Source organism: Hypanus sabinus, chromosome 7 (genome assembly GCF_030144855.1).
Source record: "Hypanus sabinus isolate sHypSab1 chromosome 7, sHypSab1.hap1, whole genome shotgun sequence".
In the NCBI taxonomy this organism is placed as follows: Eukaryota; Metazoa; Chordata; class Chondrichthyes; order Myliobatiformes; family Dasyatidae; genus Hypanus; species Hypanus sabinus.
In genome coordinates, this window is record NC_082712.1 from 62414192 (window position 1) to 62430431 (window position 16240).

The following is a 16240-nucleotide window of genomic DNA, read 5'->3' on the forward strand; positions in this document are numbered from 1 at the left end:
GGCACACAACAATTCACACTGACCATTCACCCACCCATCACCTGCCCCACCTGTGGCATAGGGCTCTTTAGTTACCTGTTTTGGCCATGACAGACTGCCAAAAGCAGATGAAATGATCCACTCAAGAACCCTGACATAGTAGATTTAAAAGGTATAGTGGCTCATCTATTCCAGTAGAAGTGAGGCCATATGGTTTGAATATATGGCTTGAGATGTTGAAGATCAAGATGCTGTTTAATATGGACTGTGAGCATAAGGTGATGGCTGAATGCGTTTTGGGAAGTGCAACCAGTGCACTTACAGTGGGAATCTAAAAATTAGCAAGAAAAATGACTGTTTTTTTTTTCTTATGTACGTAGTGTCAATGAGGTTCCTCTCATTTAATCAATTTCACAAGTTCAGAATGGAACACAGGAACTTTGGAAGCCAAATTGTCCATAGCAAGCTCCCAAAAATAACCCAAAAGTTGATTTCTAGTGCAGTTCATTGCAGGATAAATGTTGAGCTCCCAGAAATTCAGGAGAGCTTTCCTGCTTTCCATTGAAACTGTGACAATAGTAACCTTTATATCTATTTAAGAAACATATGACCCCTCTGTTTATAGTTGTACAAGGAATGGCTTTTGGGTTGGCTGTGGAAATTTGCATAGCCTGACAGCTACATGAGTATACAGTATGTTCACCTGTAATTACACTTAGTCTTAAGCCGAACCCCTTTCATTCTGCATTTGTTTGAATTAAATATTACTATCTTAGAAGATAATATTTATTTATTTATTGACTGAGGTACAGCACAGAATAGGCCCTTCTAGCCTTTTGAGCTGTGCTGCCCAGCAATCCCCCAATTTAACCCTAACCTAATCACAGGACAATTCTCAATGTCCGATTAACCTACCAATCAGTAGGTCTTTGGAATGTGGGAGGAAACTGGAGCACTCGGAGGAAATCCACACAGTCACAGGGAGAACATACAAACTTTTTACAGTCAGTGGTGGGAGCTGGACCCCAGTCACTGGTACTGTAAAACATTGTGCTAACCACTATACTATCATGCTACTGAATTAGTAAGTTCATCCAAAATGGCCTCATTAAAAACACTATTAAAAGCAGTAATAATGTCCAGCAAACTTTCAAGATCATGGAAACACAGAAAATTTGAGAATAAAATCCAGCTGTTAGGAGTCTGATAAAATGTCTGCATATCAAGAAGAATTGCTGGCCCACTTGACTAATAAATAATCCTTGTTCGCCTAATAAAATCTAGATTAAGATCACAATAACAAAGGTCTTCCTACACAGAGGAAATAGCTTCACTGTTGAAATGCCAATCTAGGGATCAGTAGAATAATTTGTCTCAGTGTCAGGAGCATTACGATGAGAATAGAGGATTATTGGAATGCATCCTTGCCTTTAAGTGATTGAGGAGAGGAAGGTTAGGGTAGTGAATAGGTTGGGGTGTAAGAATATGACTCAAAGGCACATGTCTGTAAAGGGCTACAAATGCCAATTTACACAGACTTGGGCCTGATATTGGAGATTTCTTTAACTTGGATCTGCTTCAACAAACTTATGTTGTGGAGGCTAATTCTGCATGGCTGCAGAAAACTAAAGCTCTATATAAAGGAATTTCTAGCCCCATTTCTTTTTTTAAACTTTCGCTACTCCAATACTCTTAATCCCTTTACTCGGTCTAAATTGAGCCACATTTAGTGCTGGACAACAGAAACGTTCTCATATAAACATTGGGAACATCGTTTTTGGTGAGTATATTGTTTCTGAGTGTATATAAATTAGATAGTCACAGTCTTTATCCGTGTGTTGAGGTGTCTTAAACTAGAGGGTGTAAGTTTGAGGTGAGATGAGAGAAGCATAAAGGAAATCTGAGAGGTAAGTTATTTAATAGTTGTTATATGGAATGAGCAACCAGAGGAAGTGTTAAAGAAAGGTACAATTGTGATACTTGAAAGGCATTTGGACAGGTCGTTGGAGAGGAAAGGATTAAAGGAATAGGGGCATAATATATGCAACTGGGATCAGTGTATAGACATCGAATTGCATGAGTTGGGCTAAAAGGCTTGTTTCTGTGCTCTACAACTCTATGACTCATCTGCCACTCAAACCCACTTTCATGCCCTTGTTGCCTCCAGACTTAATAGTCCATCAACTAAATTCTGCTATCCATTATCCTGAGGTTATGCAAATATCATCCCTGTCACCCATCACCTCTGTGCTCGGTGACCTACAATAACTTCTGCTCAAGCAATGGCTCAATTTGCATTCGTTTCCTTGCTTTCAAATTCCTGCCCCCCATGATTTCCTGATCCACGAAATCTCCTCCTTCTGACAACTCTGTTGTTCATGCCTTCCATTATCCATGGACATAAGTATTGAACTACTGAATGACAGTCCTCCCCTTCCAAGGTCCTGACTTCTGAACCCCTTCTCTGCAGACATTTCCTCCTCTCTACTTCTTGTTCCTCCCTTAAACCTCACTCTTCGCCCCAGCTGATGGTCATTTGCCCCAGTATCTCCTCGTAGTCTAATCCATTCACCGCCATTATGCTATAAAACTGCTCTTCAAGCCTGTGGGAAAATTCTACATTAGAAATGTGGTCAAAATGAAGGTGTTACCGAGGGCAACAAAATGATGCATGTCCTCTGAAAAGAATTCCTACAATTCACCTCTTCGCCATCAGCTGCTATGTCAATGTCATAGGTGCTGTGTCTGAAATTGAGCTGCATTGAGTTTATGAAATCTACTTTGGGGCTAATAATATTGGGGGTTTAGCTTCCAGTATTCGATGACCTGGGTTTCTTTTCCCAAAACGAGGGAAAATATCCTGAAATGCAGCTTACTAGAACTGTAGTTATTATGGTCAACCCAAGTTTAACTCCAGTAAAATTTGAACGGAGAGATGAGAAGAATAGTCTTTCTTCTAATGAACTGGTGTTCACAATAGTCCATAGGAATTGCCTGTAATGGTGTCTGCAGTAGATTTAATGGTAACATCTCTCAAAAGCTGTGCACTTAGTCGTTAATGCTGGGAGATGCCAAGTTAATTCAGGTCCCTCAGCAAAGGACTGAGGGTAGCTAAATAAAATGCAAGCAGTCACAAATAGTTTTAAATTGTTGAGTTTGGGTGATTAAATGGAATTGCAGCTGTTTGCTGCCCATTATCACAAAAATGGACCATGGTCTCCAAGGGTTCCATTCCAGTGGTAACAGTGACAGTGACTCACTGCCAAGCCAAATTAAAACAACATATGGTGATTAGTGCAGCCTTCTGAGGAGATAATCCCTTGACTACAGACACAAATAAATACAATCACACCACTTGACATCTAGGACATCAGAGGGAGCCTGTCAATTCAACTGTGCCTTCCTTTTTCCTTTTAACAACTGGTTGTTAAGGTCTTATCAGCAAATGAAAAATGATGCCCAGATGTTCATCTTTATTTTTCAATGGAGTTGTGCAGAACTCCGGTTCTAAGGTTCTAGTTGTGATCAAAGACAATTTCCTCGAGAATTGCACTAGGAGGATAATTGAGATTAAATTTAATGGAAAGATGAGCATTTCTAGAGCATTTTCCATCTTATTTCTGAGAGCCTGTCAGACATTAAGGTTCTTCTGAGGTGCTGCATAATTAAAATAAATAATGTGGGAACACTCAGCTGGTGGAACAGCATCTGTAGAAAGGGAAACAGATTAACATTTCAGATCAAAGACCCGTTATTGGATGAAGGGTCTCCATCATAGAATCATAGAACATTACAGCACAGAAACAGGCCTTTTGGCCCTTCTTGGCTGTGCCGAACCATTTTTCTGCCTAGTCCCACTGACCTGCACCTGGCCCATATCCCTCCATACACCTCTCATCCATGTACCTGTCCAAGTTTTTCTTAAAAGTTAAAAGTGAGCCCACATTTACCACTTCATCTGGCAGCTCATTCCACACTCCCAACACTCTCTGTGTGAAGAAGCCCCCCCCCCACAATGTTCCCTTTAAACTTTTCCCCCTTCACCCTTAACCCATGTCCTCTGGGTTTTTTTCTCCCCTAGCCTCAGTGGAAAAAGCCTGCTTGCATTCACTCTGTCTATACCCATCATAATTTTATATACCTCTATCAAGTCTCCCCTCATTTTTCTACGCTCCAGGGAATAAAGTCATTCAACCTTTCACTGTAACTCAGTTTCTCATGTCCTGGCAACATCCTTGTAAACTTTCTCTGCACTTTTCAACCTTATTAATATCCTTCCTGTAATTAGGTGACCAAAACTGCACACAATACTCCAAATTAGGCCTCACCAATGCCTTATACAACCTCATCATAACATTCCAACTCTTATACTCAATACTTTGATTTATAAAGGCCAATGGACCAAAAGCTCTCTTTACTACCCTATCTACCTGTGACGCCACTTTTAGGGACTTTTGTATCTGTATTCCTAGATCTCTCTGTTCTACTGCACTCCTCAGTGCCCTATCATTTATCTTGCATGTCCTACCTTGGTTTTTCCTTCCAAAGTGCAATACCTCACACTTGTCTGTATTAAACTCCATCTGCCATTTTTCAGCCCATTTTTCCAGCTGGTCCAGATCCCTCTGCAAGCTTTGAAAACCTTCCTCACTGTCCACTACACTTCCAATCTTTGTATCATCAGCAAATTTGCTGATCCAATTTACCACATTATCATCCAGATCATTGATATAGATGACAAATAACAATGGACCCAGCGCTGATCCCTGTGGCACACCATTAGTCACAGGCCTCCTCTCAGAGAAGCAATCCTCCACTACCACTCTCTAACTTCTCCCATTGAGCCAATGTCTAATCCAATTTACTACCTCTCCATGTATACCTAGCGACTGAATCTTCCTAACTAACCTCCCATGTGGGACCTTGTCAAAGGCCTTACTGAAGTTCATGTAGACAACATCCACTGTTTTCCCTTCATCCACTTTCCTTGTAACCTCCTCGAAAAACTCTAATAGATTTGTTAAAAATGACCTACCACGCACAAAGCCATGTTGACTCTCCCTAATGTCCCTGTCTATCTAAATACTTGTAGATCCTATCTCTTAGTACTCCTTCCAATAATTTACCTACTACCAACGTCAAATTTACTGGCCTATAATTTCCCAGATTACTTTTAGAGCCTTTTTTAAGCAACGGAACAACATGAGCTATCCTCCAATCCTCTGGCACCTCACCCGTAGATACTGACATTTTAAATATATCTGCCAGGACCCCTGCAATTTCAACACTAGTCTCCTTCAAGGTCCAAGGGAATTCCCTGTCAGGTCCTGGGGATTTATCTACTCTGACTTGCCTCAAGATAACAAGCACCTCCTCCTCTTCAATCTGTATAGGTTCCATGACCTCACTACTTGTTTGCCTTATTTCCATTGACTCCATGCCAGTTTCCTTAGTAAATACAGACGCAAAAAAACCCATTTAAACGCAAAAAAACATCGGAATCCTGGAACATTAAGCTGCCAGCCCTGCCCCTCCTGTAGCGAAATTTCACTAAGGGCTATAATGTCATAATTCCACGTGTCAATCAATGCCCTCAGCTCGTCAGCCTTCCCCACAATACTCCTCACATTGAAATAGCCACACCTCAGAAGAGTATTACCACCGCACACAACCCTTCTATTTGTGACTTTGCATGAAACTTTAACATCATTTATTTTCACCCCCGCTTCACTATCTGCTCTGTCACCCTGGTTCCCACCCCCCTGCAAATCTAGTTTAACCCCACCACCCCCAACAGCACTAACAAACCTCCCTGCAAGGATATTGGTCCCCCTGTCATTCAGGTGTAACCCGTCTCTCTTGTACAGGTCCCACCTGCCCCAGAAAAGGTCCCAATGATCCTGAAATCTGAAACCTGGCCCCCTACATCAGTTCCTCAGCCACATGTTCATCCTCCAGAGCATCCTACTCTTACCCTCACTGGCATGTGGCACAGGTAGCAATCGTGAGATTACCACCCTCGAGGTCCTGCTTTTTAACTTCCTACCAAGCTCTCTACACTCACTCTTCTGGACTTCCTCACTCTTTCTTCCTATGTCATTGGTACTGATGTGTACCATGACATCTGGCTGCTCACCCTCCCACTTCAGAATGCTGTGCACGCGATCAGAGACATCCCTGACCCTGGCACCCGGGAGGCAACAAACCATCCGGGAGTCTCTGTCATGATCACAGAACCTCCTGTCTGTACCTCTAACTGTCGAGTCCCCTATTACTACCGCTCTCCTCTTCTTCCACCCTCCCTTCTGCACTGCAGAACCAGACTCAGTGCCAGAGATCCGGCTGTCGCAGCTTGTCCCAGGTAAGTCATCCCCTCCAACAGTATCCAAATCGGTGTACTTGTTGTTGAGGGGAATGGCCACAGGGGAGCCCTGCTCTGCCTGCCCTTTCCCCTTCCCTCACCTGACGGCTTGAACTTAGAAATGTGTTTATTGTGGTTATTCCCTGACTTCAGCACCAGCTATCACCCTGCTATCAGCTATCAGCTTCAAGCCTGCTAAACTTACTCTATCCCGAACCCATCACTGACTTTGTCTTTTTACAGTGTGAAAACAATTGAAGCACTGTAACAGGCCGAACAAAACAAAAACAACCGCCAGAGGAACGCTGTAGGTCAAGCTGCATCTGGGCTGGGAAATAGACAATCAAATGTTTTCAATCAAGACCTTTCACCTCAATCCAAAACATGGCCTGTCTGTTTCCCTCGGCACTTGCTGCCTAATTCACTGTGTTCCTTCAGCAGATTGTTTTATGTTCCAGATTCTGCATTAACAGAACCTCAAGCCTGCCTCACTATTCAGTGAGATCATTGTGTTTATCCCTGTCTTAAATATACATTAAGAATTGCTTAATCACTGATGTAATTGACCCAGCATCATTACCACAAGCATCTATGTCTAGAATGTAACCCAAATTCACTCCTTTGGATGATGCTTCCTAATCTTGGATCTTTCAACCCACAGAAATAGTTTAAGGGTTTAAAAACAGAAGAATTAAATCATATATCCCTTCAGATCTGCCCAGCCATTCATCAAGATCAGAGCTGATCTTTTACATCACTGCCATTACCTCCATATTGCTTAATTCTGTCATGTCCAAAAGTGCATCATACTCAGTTTTGGATGAACATAAGAATTCCGCTCCTACAAGTTTCGGACCTAAAGAATTTCAAAGGTCCACCATGGAGTGAAAAGAAATTCTCCTCCCTCAACTCTACGTTTTCTACCACTTATCCTGGACCTGTGTCTCCTAGTCCTAGACTTCTCAGCCAAGAGAAATGTGCTCCCTGCATCTAAGCTGTCAAGCCAATTCCACTTCACTGCGTCTACCTCATCAGTCCGTATTAACAGTTGGGAAGCTTCATTCAGTTTGCCCCATAACCTAATTCCTAGGGAATGCAAATCAAAAAATAAAATTAGATTATTGAAATCTGAAGGAAAAGCAGCAAACGCTGGGAACGCTCAGCAGGAGAGGCTGCATCTCTGCAGAGAGGAACATAGTCAACCTTTCAAATTGTAGATCCTTCATCAGAGGTGAGAAAGAGAATTGCAGAGACGATGTGGATGGAATGAAAGGAAAACAAGGAAATGAAAACAGTTTAAAATGGTGTTGGGGAGACACAGCAGCACCTTACTGGCAGCAAAAAAATCTACTAACCTCTCTATTAACTACATTGTTTCAGGACAATGATCACTGCAATCGATAGCCTGTAAGCTCTCTTTCAGAGCTGAGTTTTTGCACCCCCTGTAGGAACAGGCATTTCTATGGTGTGAACTGAAGTCTTGGTGCTGCAGTAAGGTTGCGGCATGGTGGGTACGAGCCAAATTGAGGCGCCAGTGCCCGCGAGCGAGGAACGAGCTAATGCTTGGGCATTGCTGGAGTGGAACTAGAGCCAAATCGAAGCAGCAGGGCCAGGCCTAAAGAGTAAGGAATGAGCTGATGTTTGGCTGATTTAAGTGCCAGGCCAAATTGCAAAGTTTGAGTATGGGCCGAATCCAGGCGGTGGGGCCCAGGCCTGAGAATGCGGAATAAACCAACTTTTGGCCGTTACTGGAGTGGACTTGGGGCCAAATCGAAGTAACAGGGCCTGGGTCCAAGAGCATGGAACACGCCGATGTTTGACTGATTCAATTGTAAGGCCAGATTAAAAAGCACGGGGTGTTCTGGGTGGTCGAAGAATGGGCCAATGTTCAACTCAGTGCTCCATGAGGTTTCCTCATCTCTGTGCTGAACTAAGGCTGTGGACTGCAACTAACGGGCTCCTGGATTCGTTGCAGTGATGAACTAGCTTTGTGGCTGTGAAATCACTTTCCTGAAATTTAGTCTGCTTATTATTTGCTTTTTTTTTGTTGTTTGCATGATTTGTTCTTTTTTTCACACTTTAGTTGTTTGATGGTCTTTTTTAATGAGTTCTATTGGGTTTCGTTGGTTTGTGGCTGCCTGTAAGAAGCCAGCACTCAAAGTTGTATATTGTATGCATACTTCGGTAATAAATGTACTTTGAACTATGAATATCTTTGATAGGTTATTGCATAGGTTAGTTATAGACAAGTTCATCAGATTAATGGTTATGTAGGGACCATAAAAGAGAAACAGCATAAAGATAAGCTGTGAAATGAGGGCAAGTAAAGAGGTAATCTCATTGAACAAGTCTAAGTTCTACAATGTTGAATTTTATAACTTCTGAAGATCAGTTTCTCTATCTGTCATCCCTCTTTGGTACTGCCTTGCATTTTCTCTCTGTGAGTACAGACTAACCTGCTCCTTCTGGATATCTCCTCTTCCCCCTCTACCTGTTGTCCTTTGACTATGTTGCCACAGGCTCTGCCTCAGCATTTTCCCCCGGATTCCTCTGTTGTCCACCAACTGGTCCAGAAGAACCTAGGCCTGCTGAAGGACTACAAACATCAGGAAATAGAAGCAGGAGCAGGCCATTCAGCCCATCATACTTCCTCATTATGAGCTCAGATGCTCTTTTACCTCAGTGCTACTTTCCCTATAATCTGTCGAATATGTAACAATCCAAAAGTCCATTGGGTTCTGTCCAAAAATTGCTCAGCAACTAGATCAGTTGGGAAGACAATTCTAAAGACTCACCATAGTCAAAAAGAAGAAATTGTTTCCCATTTCAGTACTGAGTGACCCAGCTTTCTATTTTGAGAATGCGACCACTTTATTTAGACTCCCCAGGCGTCAGTTTGGTAATAATTGTGTGTGTTTCAATGAGACTATCCCTAGTTAATTTCTCAATCCAATTGTCCTCATTGACCTGTTAACCAGGCAAGGCTGTAGCCAACTGGATCACGGCAGTGTCTTGGACCATAACCCATCAGAAATATTTCCTAATTCCTATCCAACCCTCCTCCACCCTCTCTCCTGCTTAAAATTAATTTGTTTTATTTTCATATCGAATCAAGGGTCTTCAATCAGAAGCTACTTTTTTCCACAGATGCTATTAAGCTTTCACAGGAAGATGTTATATCTGAGCATCTCCTGCTTTCACAAAATACTGGATGAACTCAGCAGGTCAGGCGGTATCTATGGAAGGAACTGAATAATCGACATTGCAAGCTGAGATCCTGAGTCTCGATGAAGAGTCTCGGCCGAAACATTGACTATTTATTCCCCTCCATAGATGCTGCTTGACTTGCAGAGCTCCTCCAACTTTACCTGTGTGTTGCTCAAGATTTTCAGCGTATACGGAATCTCACGTGTCTCTGATTCCTTGCTGTCTCTCTCCGCAGGAGTGTGTGCCATTGGAAAGCCGATGTGCCTGCTCTTTGAGTACATGGCATACGGTGACCTGAACGAGTACCTGCGCAGGCGGTCACCCAGCAGCGGCCTCACCATCAACCGCAGCAGCTGTACTGAGGGCCCGGGCGGACACCTGGCACCCCTCAGCTGCGCCGACCAGCTGAACATCGCCAAGCAGATCTCAGCTGGCATGAGCTACCTGTCAGAGCGCAAGTTTGTCCACCGGGACCTGGCCACCCGGAACTGCCTGGTCGGAGAGAATCTGGTGGTGAAGATTGCTGACTTTGGCCTCTCCAGGAACATCTACTCTGCCGACTACTACAAGGCCAACGAGAATGATGCCATCCCCATCAGGTGGATGCCTCCTGAGTCCATATTCTTCAACCGCTACACCACAGAATCTGACGTCTGGGCTTACGGCGTGGTCCTTTGGGAAATCTTCTCATCCGGCATGCAGCCCTACTACGGGATGGCCCACGAGGAGGTGATCTACTACGTCCGAGACGGCAACATCCTGTCCTGCCCCGAGAACTGCCCGCCGGAGCTGTACAACCTGATGCGCCTCTGCTGGAGCCACATGCCCTCAGACAGGCCGAGTTTCGCCAGCATCCACCGCATTCTGAAGCGTATGCATGAGAGGATGGCGGCCGCACTCCCGGTCTGACTCACCTCTGGCCTCCGTACCAGTGTACCCTGCGAGATTGATGAGCGTTGTAGCAGCTGCCCTGATGGCCTAACCGTGTCTAACTTTGGACAGCGAGAGCACATGCCATGCAAACCAGACTCTTAGATACTCTGACCCCAAAATCTCCATTTCACCAGCTGGGGCCTTGCCCTGTAGAACCAAGGCACTCGAGTTCGAGCTGAATTTTACAGATACTTCCCTCCTAATATCTGTCCAGAACATGTTTTGCAATTATTATAGGACTTTCAATAAGTTATCTATGATGACATTTTATAAAGGGCTTCAATAAAGAAGAAAAAGGGAACTATCTCCAATAACGGGATGCTCAGTAATTGAAAGATCCTAACTTATAATATTTGGCAAAAGTTTAGGGGCAAAAACTGAGATTTTGTTTTGGCAGCAGATTGTTCCAACCATGATGAAAGGGACTTAATGAGAATTAGAAATGTGCCAGACAGGATATCACATGGGTTGTGACAACGGAGAAGGCAGTGAGTTCTTTCAAAGGCATCACAGCCACTATGGGCTGAATGGTCTGTATTGTCAGATTCTGTTACCTAGGTTGAATTTATCAACTTTGAAATTATTAACCACAGATTCAACATTAAAAGATTAGTATTACTTTTTATTTAAAAATAAATATTAGAAGAAAAGGTATTTGTGCAGGTGAATTTCCGCTGGAAAACTTTGGCTAGTTTTCAGAGAGAGAATTGCCCCAGTATAGAATTGAACTGTTAAACTAGTGTTAAATGTTTAAGCACTTGCTCACATTTCAGAAAGAACAGGCCAAATTATAAATGGACAGGAAAAACCTAGCAAAGTGTTTCTAGTCCCTGTGATGTTGTCCAAAGAATAATGGGTAATGAGGGATTGTATTGAACACTTCAATCAGACCCAAGTATCAGGGAGTTGAAGAGCAAAGCCATTTTAGTCCAGGCTATTGAACAAAGTATAGTTTTGTTAATTCGCTGTTACCCTTACACAGGATGTGGCCAGCATTTAGTGCCCACCTTTAGTGCCTTACCTTTGAACTAGCCAGCTGCTAAAAGTCAGCTGCATTGATGTTGGTCTGGAGTTAAGTATTCACCAGACTAGAATTTCATTCCCAAAGAAGGGGGCCACAAGTAATCATTTATTTTGTTTAGAGATACAGCACAGTAGTAGGCCCTTTGGGCCCACTGAGCCCACACCACCCCCTTACACCCATGTGACCATGGACCCTCATCTTTGGACTGTGGGAGGAAACCGGAGCACCTGGAGAAAACCGAAGGAATCACAGACTCCTTACGGACAGCGGCAGGAATCTTTCAGATTTTGTGATCTAAAAGTTACCACTAGTGAAATTAGATTTGTAATAATGAATGGAAGTTAAAGTTCCCAGAGTAGAATTTGAACTCCTGCACCAATACTCCAGGTCACCTGTGTGAAGGCACCATTTTGCCACCTGTTTCCCAGAGAGATAGCTTTTTATCAGATTTCCATTGCTTCAGGTCCTCTGGAGCCACTTATGACTTAGAGATAGCAGTCAGATTGAGTGATGGGTCACTTGACTGCCTGAGGGTCCCCAAGACTGGACCTCTACATCATTAATAAGAGGTTTTTATATAGGAGGAATAGGCAGACAACACAGCAGCTCACCTTCTCTACAACAGCAGTGTGTTTAAGAAAATGGAATTAAATCATATGGAAATCATTTGCCTTATTTTCAACAATAAGGTGCTGTGGACACAAAAGGGAACCGTGGCTTGCAGAGCATCTGGGAAAAAGAGCCTCTACAACTTAACCGTTGCCATTGATTCCACTTGTGAATAGCTGCATTTATTTGTGCCGAGACAGAGTGGAGCAATGAGCGTGAAAGCTCGGCTTGCACCAGGATTCCGTGGGCACGTAGGGTAAACGTGCAGACACTCTCTGGAGATTGTGTAGCTGGTGACAGAGGAAGAAGCCCTACTCCAGGCCGATCGGCAGCCTCTGTGCGAAACAAGCTCTGTAAAATGAGAGCGTTATCCATTGTGCGATGAACTTTCAACATTCGCTGCTGAGTGCTGTGCACCGAGTGTGAAACGTACGTTGGTTTATTACTATAAATGTACTGAGCTACACGCTGTCCATTCAGGCCAGCTCATGACATCAGTACGTTGAGACAGCACAAGAGAAAGGCAATGGCAGCTTGGAATTTAGATGTAAAAGAGTAAAGCGATTATAATAGGAGTAGATCTGCGGAAAGCAGCCTGATGCACCGCATATCTTCGAGATTGCCTGTAGCAGGTTACTTCATTTAAAGCGACGCAGCATAGTTCTCCAGTGTGTCGATTTCTGATTTACAGAGGTAGTTTGCTAAAGAGTATATGGTTCCCTGATTTTGTTGCTCCAAGTGGTTGGATCAATTTTACATAGAGAATTGGTACTATGTAACAATCCTCCGTTTATGGCACTTTGCTCTAAAAATAAGCCGGCTTTTAAAGGAAGATGCTGTTTCAGTCTCTATCAGAAGTTCTGTGCCCTGACTCTGTGGAATTCTGGAATTGGTTTATTATTGTCACATACACCGAGGTGGAGTGAGAAATGTGTCTTGCGCGCTGCGATACGGATCAATTCATTGCATTGAGGCAGTACAATGCAAAGCAATAATAGAATGCAAGGTAAAGTGTAGCAACTTCAGAAAGAGCCATCACTATTTCGTAGGAAACCAAACAATCAATCCATGTGTGGGAAATTCTCAGAAGGAGAACATACTAATGGCCAGTCCATTTCTTTTTTTCAGTGATGTTGTTTGACAGGTAATTAAGGAAGTATCCCTGTCATACTTCTTTGGAATAACGATTTTGGGATCTGTTACGTCCATCTAAGTGCTTTTGGTTTAACATTTCCAAAAAAGCAACACCTCCTCAGTGCTGCAACAAAGTGTCTTCTTAGCTTTCTGTGCTCGAGTAGAACTTAAAAATACCACCTTCCAAGTGAGAGATGGAAGTGCTGTTGTACAATGTTGTTCTCCATACCCAACTACGTGCTGGCTTAGGCAATTCAGCCGTGTAGGCTAGAAATCTAAAGAGGACAGAAAAGTATTTCTCTGAGAGGGGATAGATTCACAAGTCCTGATGCAAGGTTTCAATCTAGATTGTCAACAACTCCCTTCCTCCCATGAATGCTGAGTTCTTCCAGCAGCTTGCTTGTTCCTCCATACCGAATGATGGAGCTGACTTGTGGGTTATCCTGCTTCTCACTACCACGTCCTTCTGAGAATACATAGCATGCTGATTCAGCAGTGACAGATCTGAGTTATGGAGTGCTTCACGCACCTCACTACAATTTAAATACGTGCAAGAGTAAAGACCGTCTGCTCTACACTACTAATGGCTATGCTTCAGACACATTGCAAGGAAGTAAATTCCCTTTGCAGAACAGGAGGTAGACAACTGAATTAGGTTACTCAGTCTCAAGCCAAGTACAGCAAATTCCTTAACATAAACCAAATCTACTTCACAGAAGTGTGGCTGCATGTAGGATGAGGAGGAGAGCAGGGTAGCACAGTTCTCTCAGTCTGCAAAGTGGGGAGAGTATGGATATTAGACTAAGCCCTCTGCACATTTCACCTGTTTCTAAAGGCTACATTTTCGGCAGATTTTGCTGCCGCCTCTCCAGGTTTAAATACACGCTTCCTCTTCTATTTAGAGCCAGTTTCAACACAAACCATTGGTCATTTTGGACTGAGATAAGAACAGATTCTTCACTCGTTGGCTCAGATTTTACAGGGATGTACCAGCCAATCTGTATGGAATGACTGGCAATTCTCAGCAAAAGTATTGGCAAGCTCAGCATTCCCATTGCAAATGCAGAAGGCCCAAAAGCCCAGCCAAGTTCCACCTCCTGTCTGTGTGGTGTTAATGGTAGAGAACTTTTTAGGCAGTGGGCCACAATCTTAGACATTGCACCAGGCTACACCTGCTATTTAATCAGAATGAGATTTTTTCAAGTTGAATAAAGGCAGGAATAAGCTATGCTTTATTAATGATATAATATTTTTCTTTGTTTAAAAGCATTTCTGGTGATTTTATTTTTTAAATTTATTATATTAGAAATCAATTGGTTTATTTTGTAAGTTTCTAAGTGTTTCTGAATGTCAGGGGATTGCAAGGCTTTGGGAAATCTTAATGACTTTGACAGGCAGCAAGCCGGGGGACAAGGCTTTGCAGTCAAGCAATGTTTTGTGGGCAGGATATACTCTAACCCACATTGCACCTGGTCCTGCTACAATCCAAAGCCTTGCTATTCAACTCGAGGATTAACTCTGCCTGCAAGATTAACTATCCATTTACACCTATGTGTAATTTATACATTAATTGACAATAAATGTACTTTGAAACTTCGAAACCTATATTCAATGTATACTGAGAAATTTACACTCTAGAGGACTGATCAATGGAAGATGGGAGGAAGAAGTGGCGTCATGAGTCAGATGTGCTTTTATCAAAAACTTGCAGGCCCATGTGACACATTCCTGCCTCTGGTTTTAGTCTCACTTATTCTTTAATTACAGTGCACTGGGTGCTTTATTCTTACATGAATCTTACTGAATTATACAGCAGGACATTTTACTTGGGCACTCCAAGTTGTGGCAATTAGCTTTTCATTATAGTAAATGCAACTCCTTGTTCTTCTGATGAACACGATAAAGATATGGCCAACACGTTGACCTGTAGTGTAAGGGATTATAGGCTCATTCATGATTAAAATTAATTGGTGATTTTGCAATTGAACCACCAGTTTCAATATCTTCATTTCATACTGTAACACCACAATACTTTGTCAAACTTTATTTCAATCTTTATAGCAAAATTGTTAACACAAATTGGATTTAATTTTTCAAAGGCTTAGTAAATGATAACAAAACCTTTGAAATAAGTTCCAATAAAATTTATCTCTTTTAAGTACAGCATTCTGTCTCATTGGTTAAGATATACACATCAAGTACCATTCAAGTGATGTTAAGCTGAGAGTCTGTGATAATTATTCATATCTAAATTATTTACAACAGTCAATTAACCTTCCTCTCTATTCATTTTCCTCTCTCCTGCCGGGGAAGCTCAGATCTTTATGTTTATGATCAGAAATCAGAAATGTGGGATTATAGAAACTGGATTCATGCTCGGAATTCAGCAGTGGACACTGCAGCTCAGAGCATAACCAGCAGAGAAGAGAACAGCTATGTCTTGGAGCTGAGATAACAGGAGTTTAGTATAATGAATGGGTTCAATGAATAGAAAGGGTAATATGTCTTCCCAATGTAAATCTAGAGTCCATGAGTAGAAAGGAATCATTAATTAGCTGTCATACTGCTTACAAATGTGGATTATTTTAAGTATCTCAGAATAGTTCGGCCTTTGCCTGATTTATAGGCAATGTCTTCAACTTAGTAATTGTCTTACCACCAAGCTGAAGGTCTATAGTGCAGTTGACTTTTCTCTTACACATTATGGGTTTGATACATGCATCCCCAGTTTCGACACATTGAGGAACTTCTACACTATATCTTCACTCTACACTGTCTTCCTTGTCCAGGCTTTTCTCACCCACTTTGCTGACTCCACTTATGCTCTATTCAATTATGATAACTTCCAATTGTCTAATCCCACATGCACCTCTTCCAAAGTGGTCTATTGCATTTAGTCCTCATAGTGTAGCCTCCTCTACCTCAGTGAGATGACCATTATGTAGAGCACCTGCATTTTGTTGCAATGGGATCTTGAACTTGTGTTCATGTCA

The 16240-nt window shown here is 42.5% G+C and overlaps 1 protein-coding gene across 1 annotated transcript in view; it reads left to right on the forward strand.

Annotated features, from left to right (window-relative positions):
- musk (muscle, skeletal, receptor tyrosine kinase) overlaps positions 1 to 15336 on the forward strand; it is a 257472-nt gene extending 242136 nt beyond the window's left edge. The window contains exon 21 of the mRNA XM_059974823.1: positions 9783 to 15336. Within this exon, the coding sequence (XP_059830806.1) occupies positions 9783 to 10456 (674 nt within the window). The 3' untranslated portion in view covers positions 10457 to 15336. The remainder of the gene's footprint in view (positions 1 to 9782) is intronic.
- Positions 15337 to 16240: the final 904 nt, after the last annotated feature.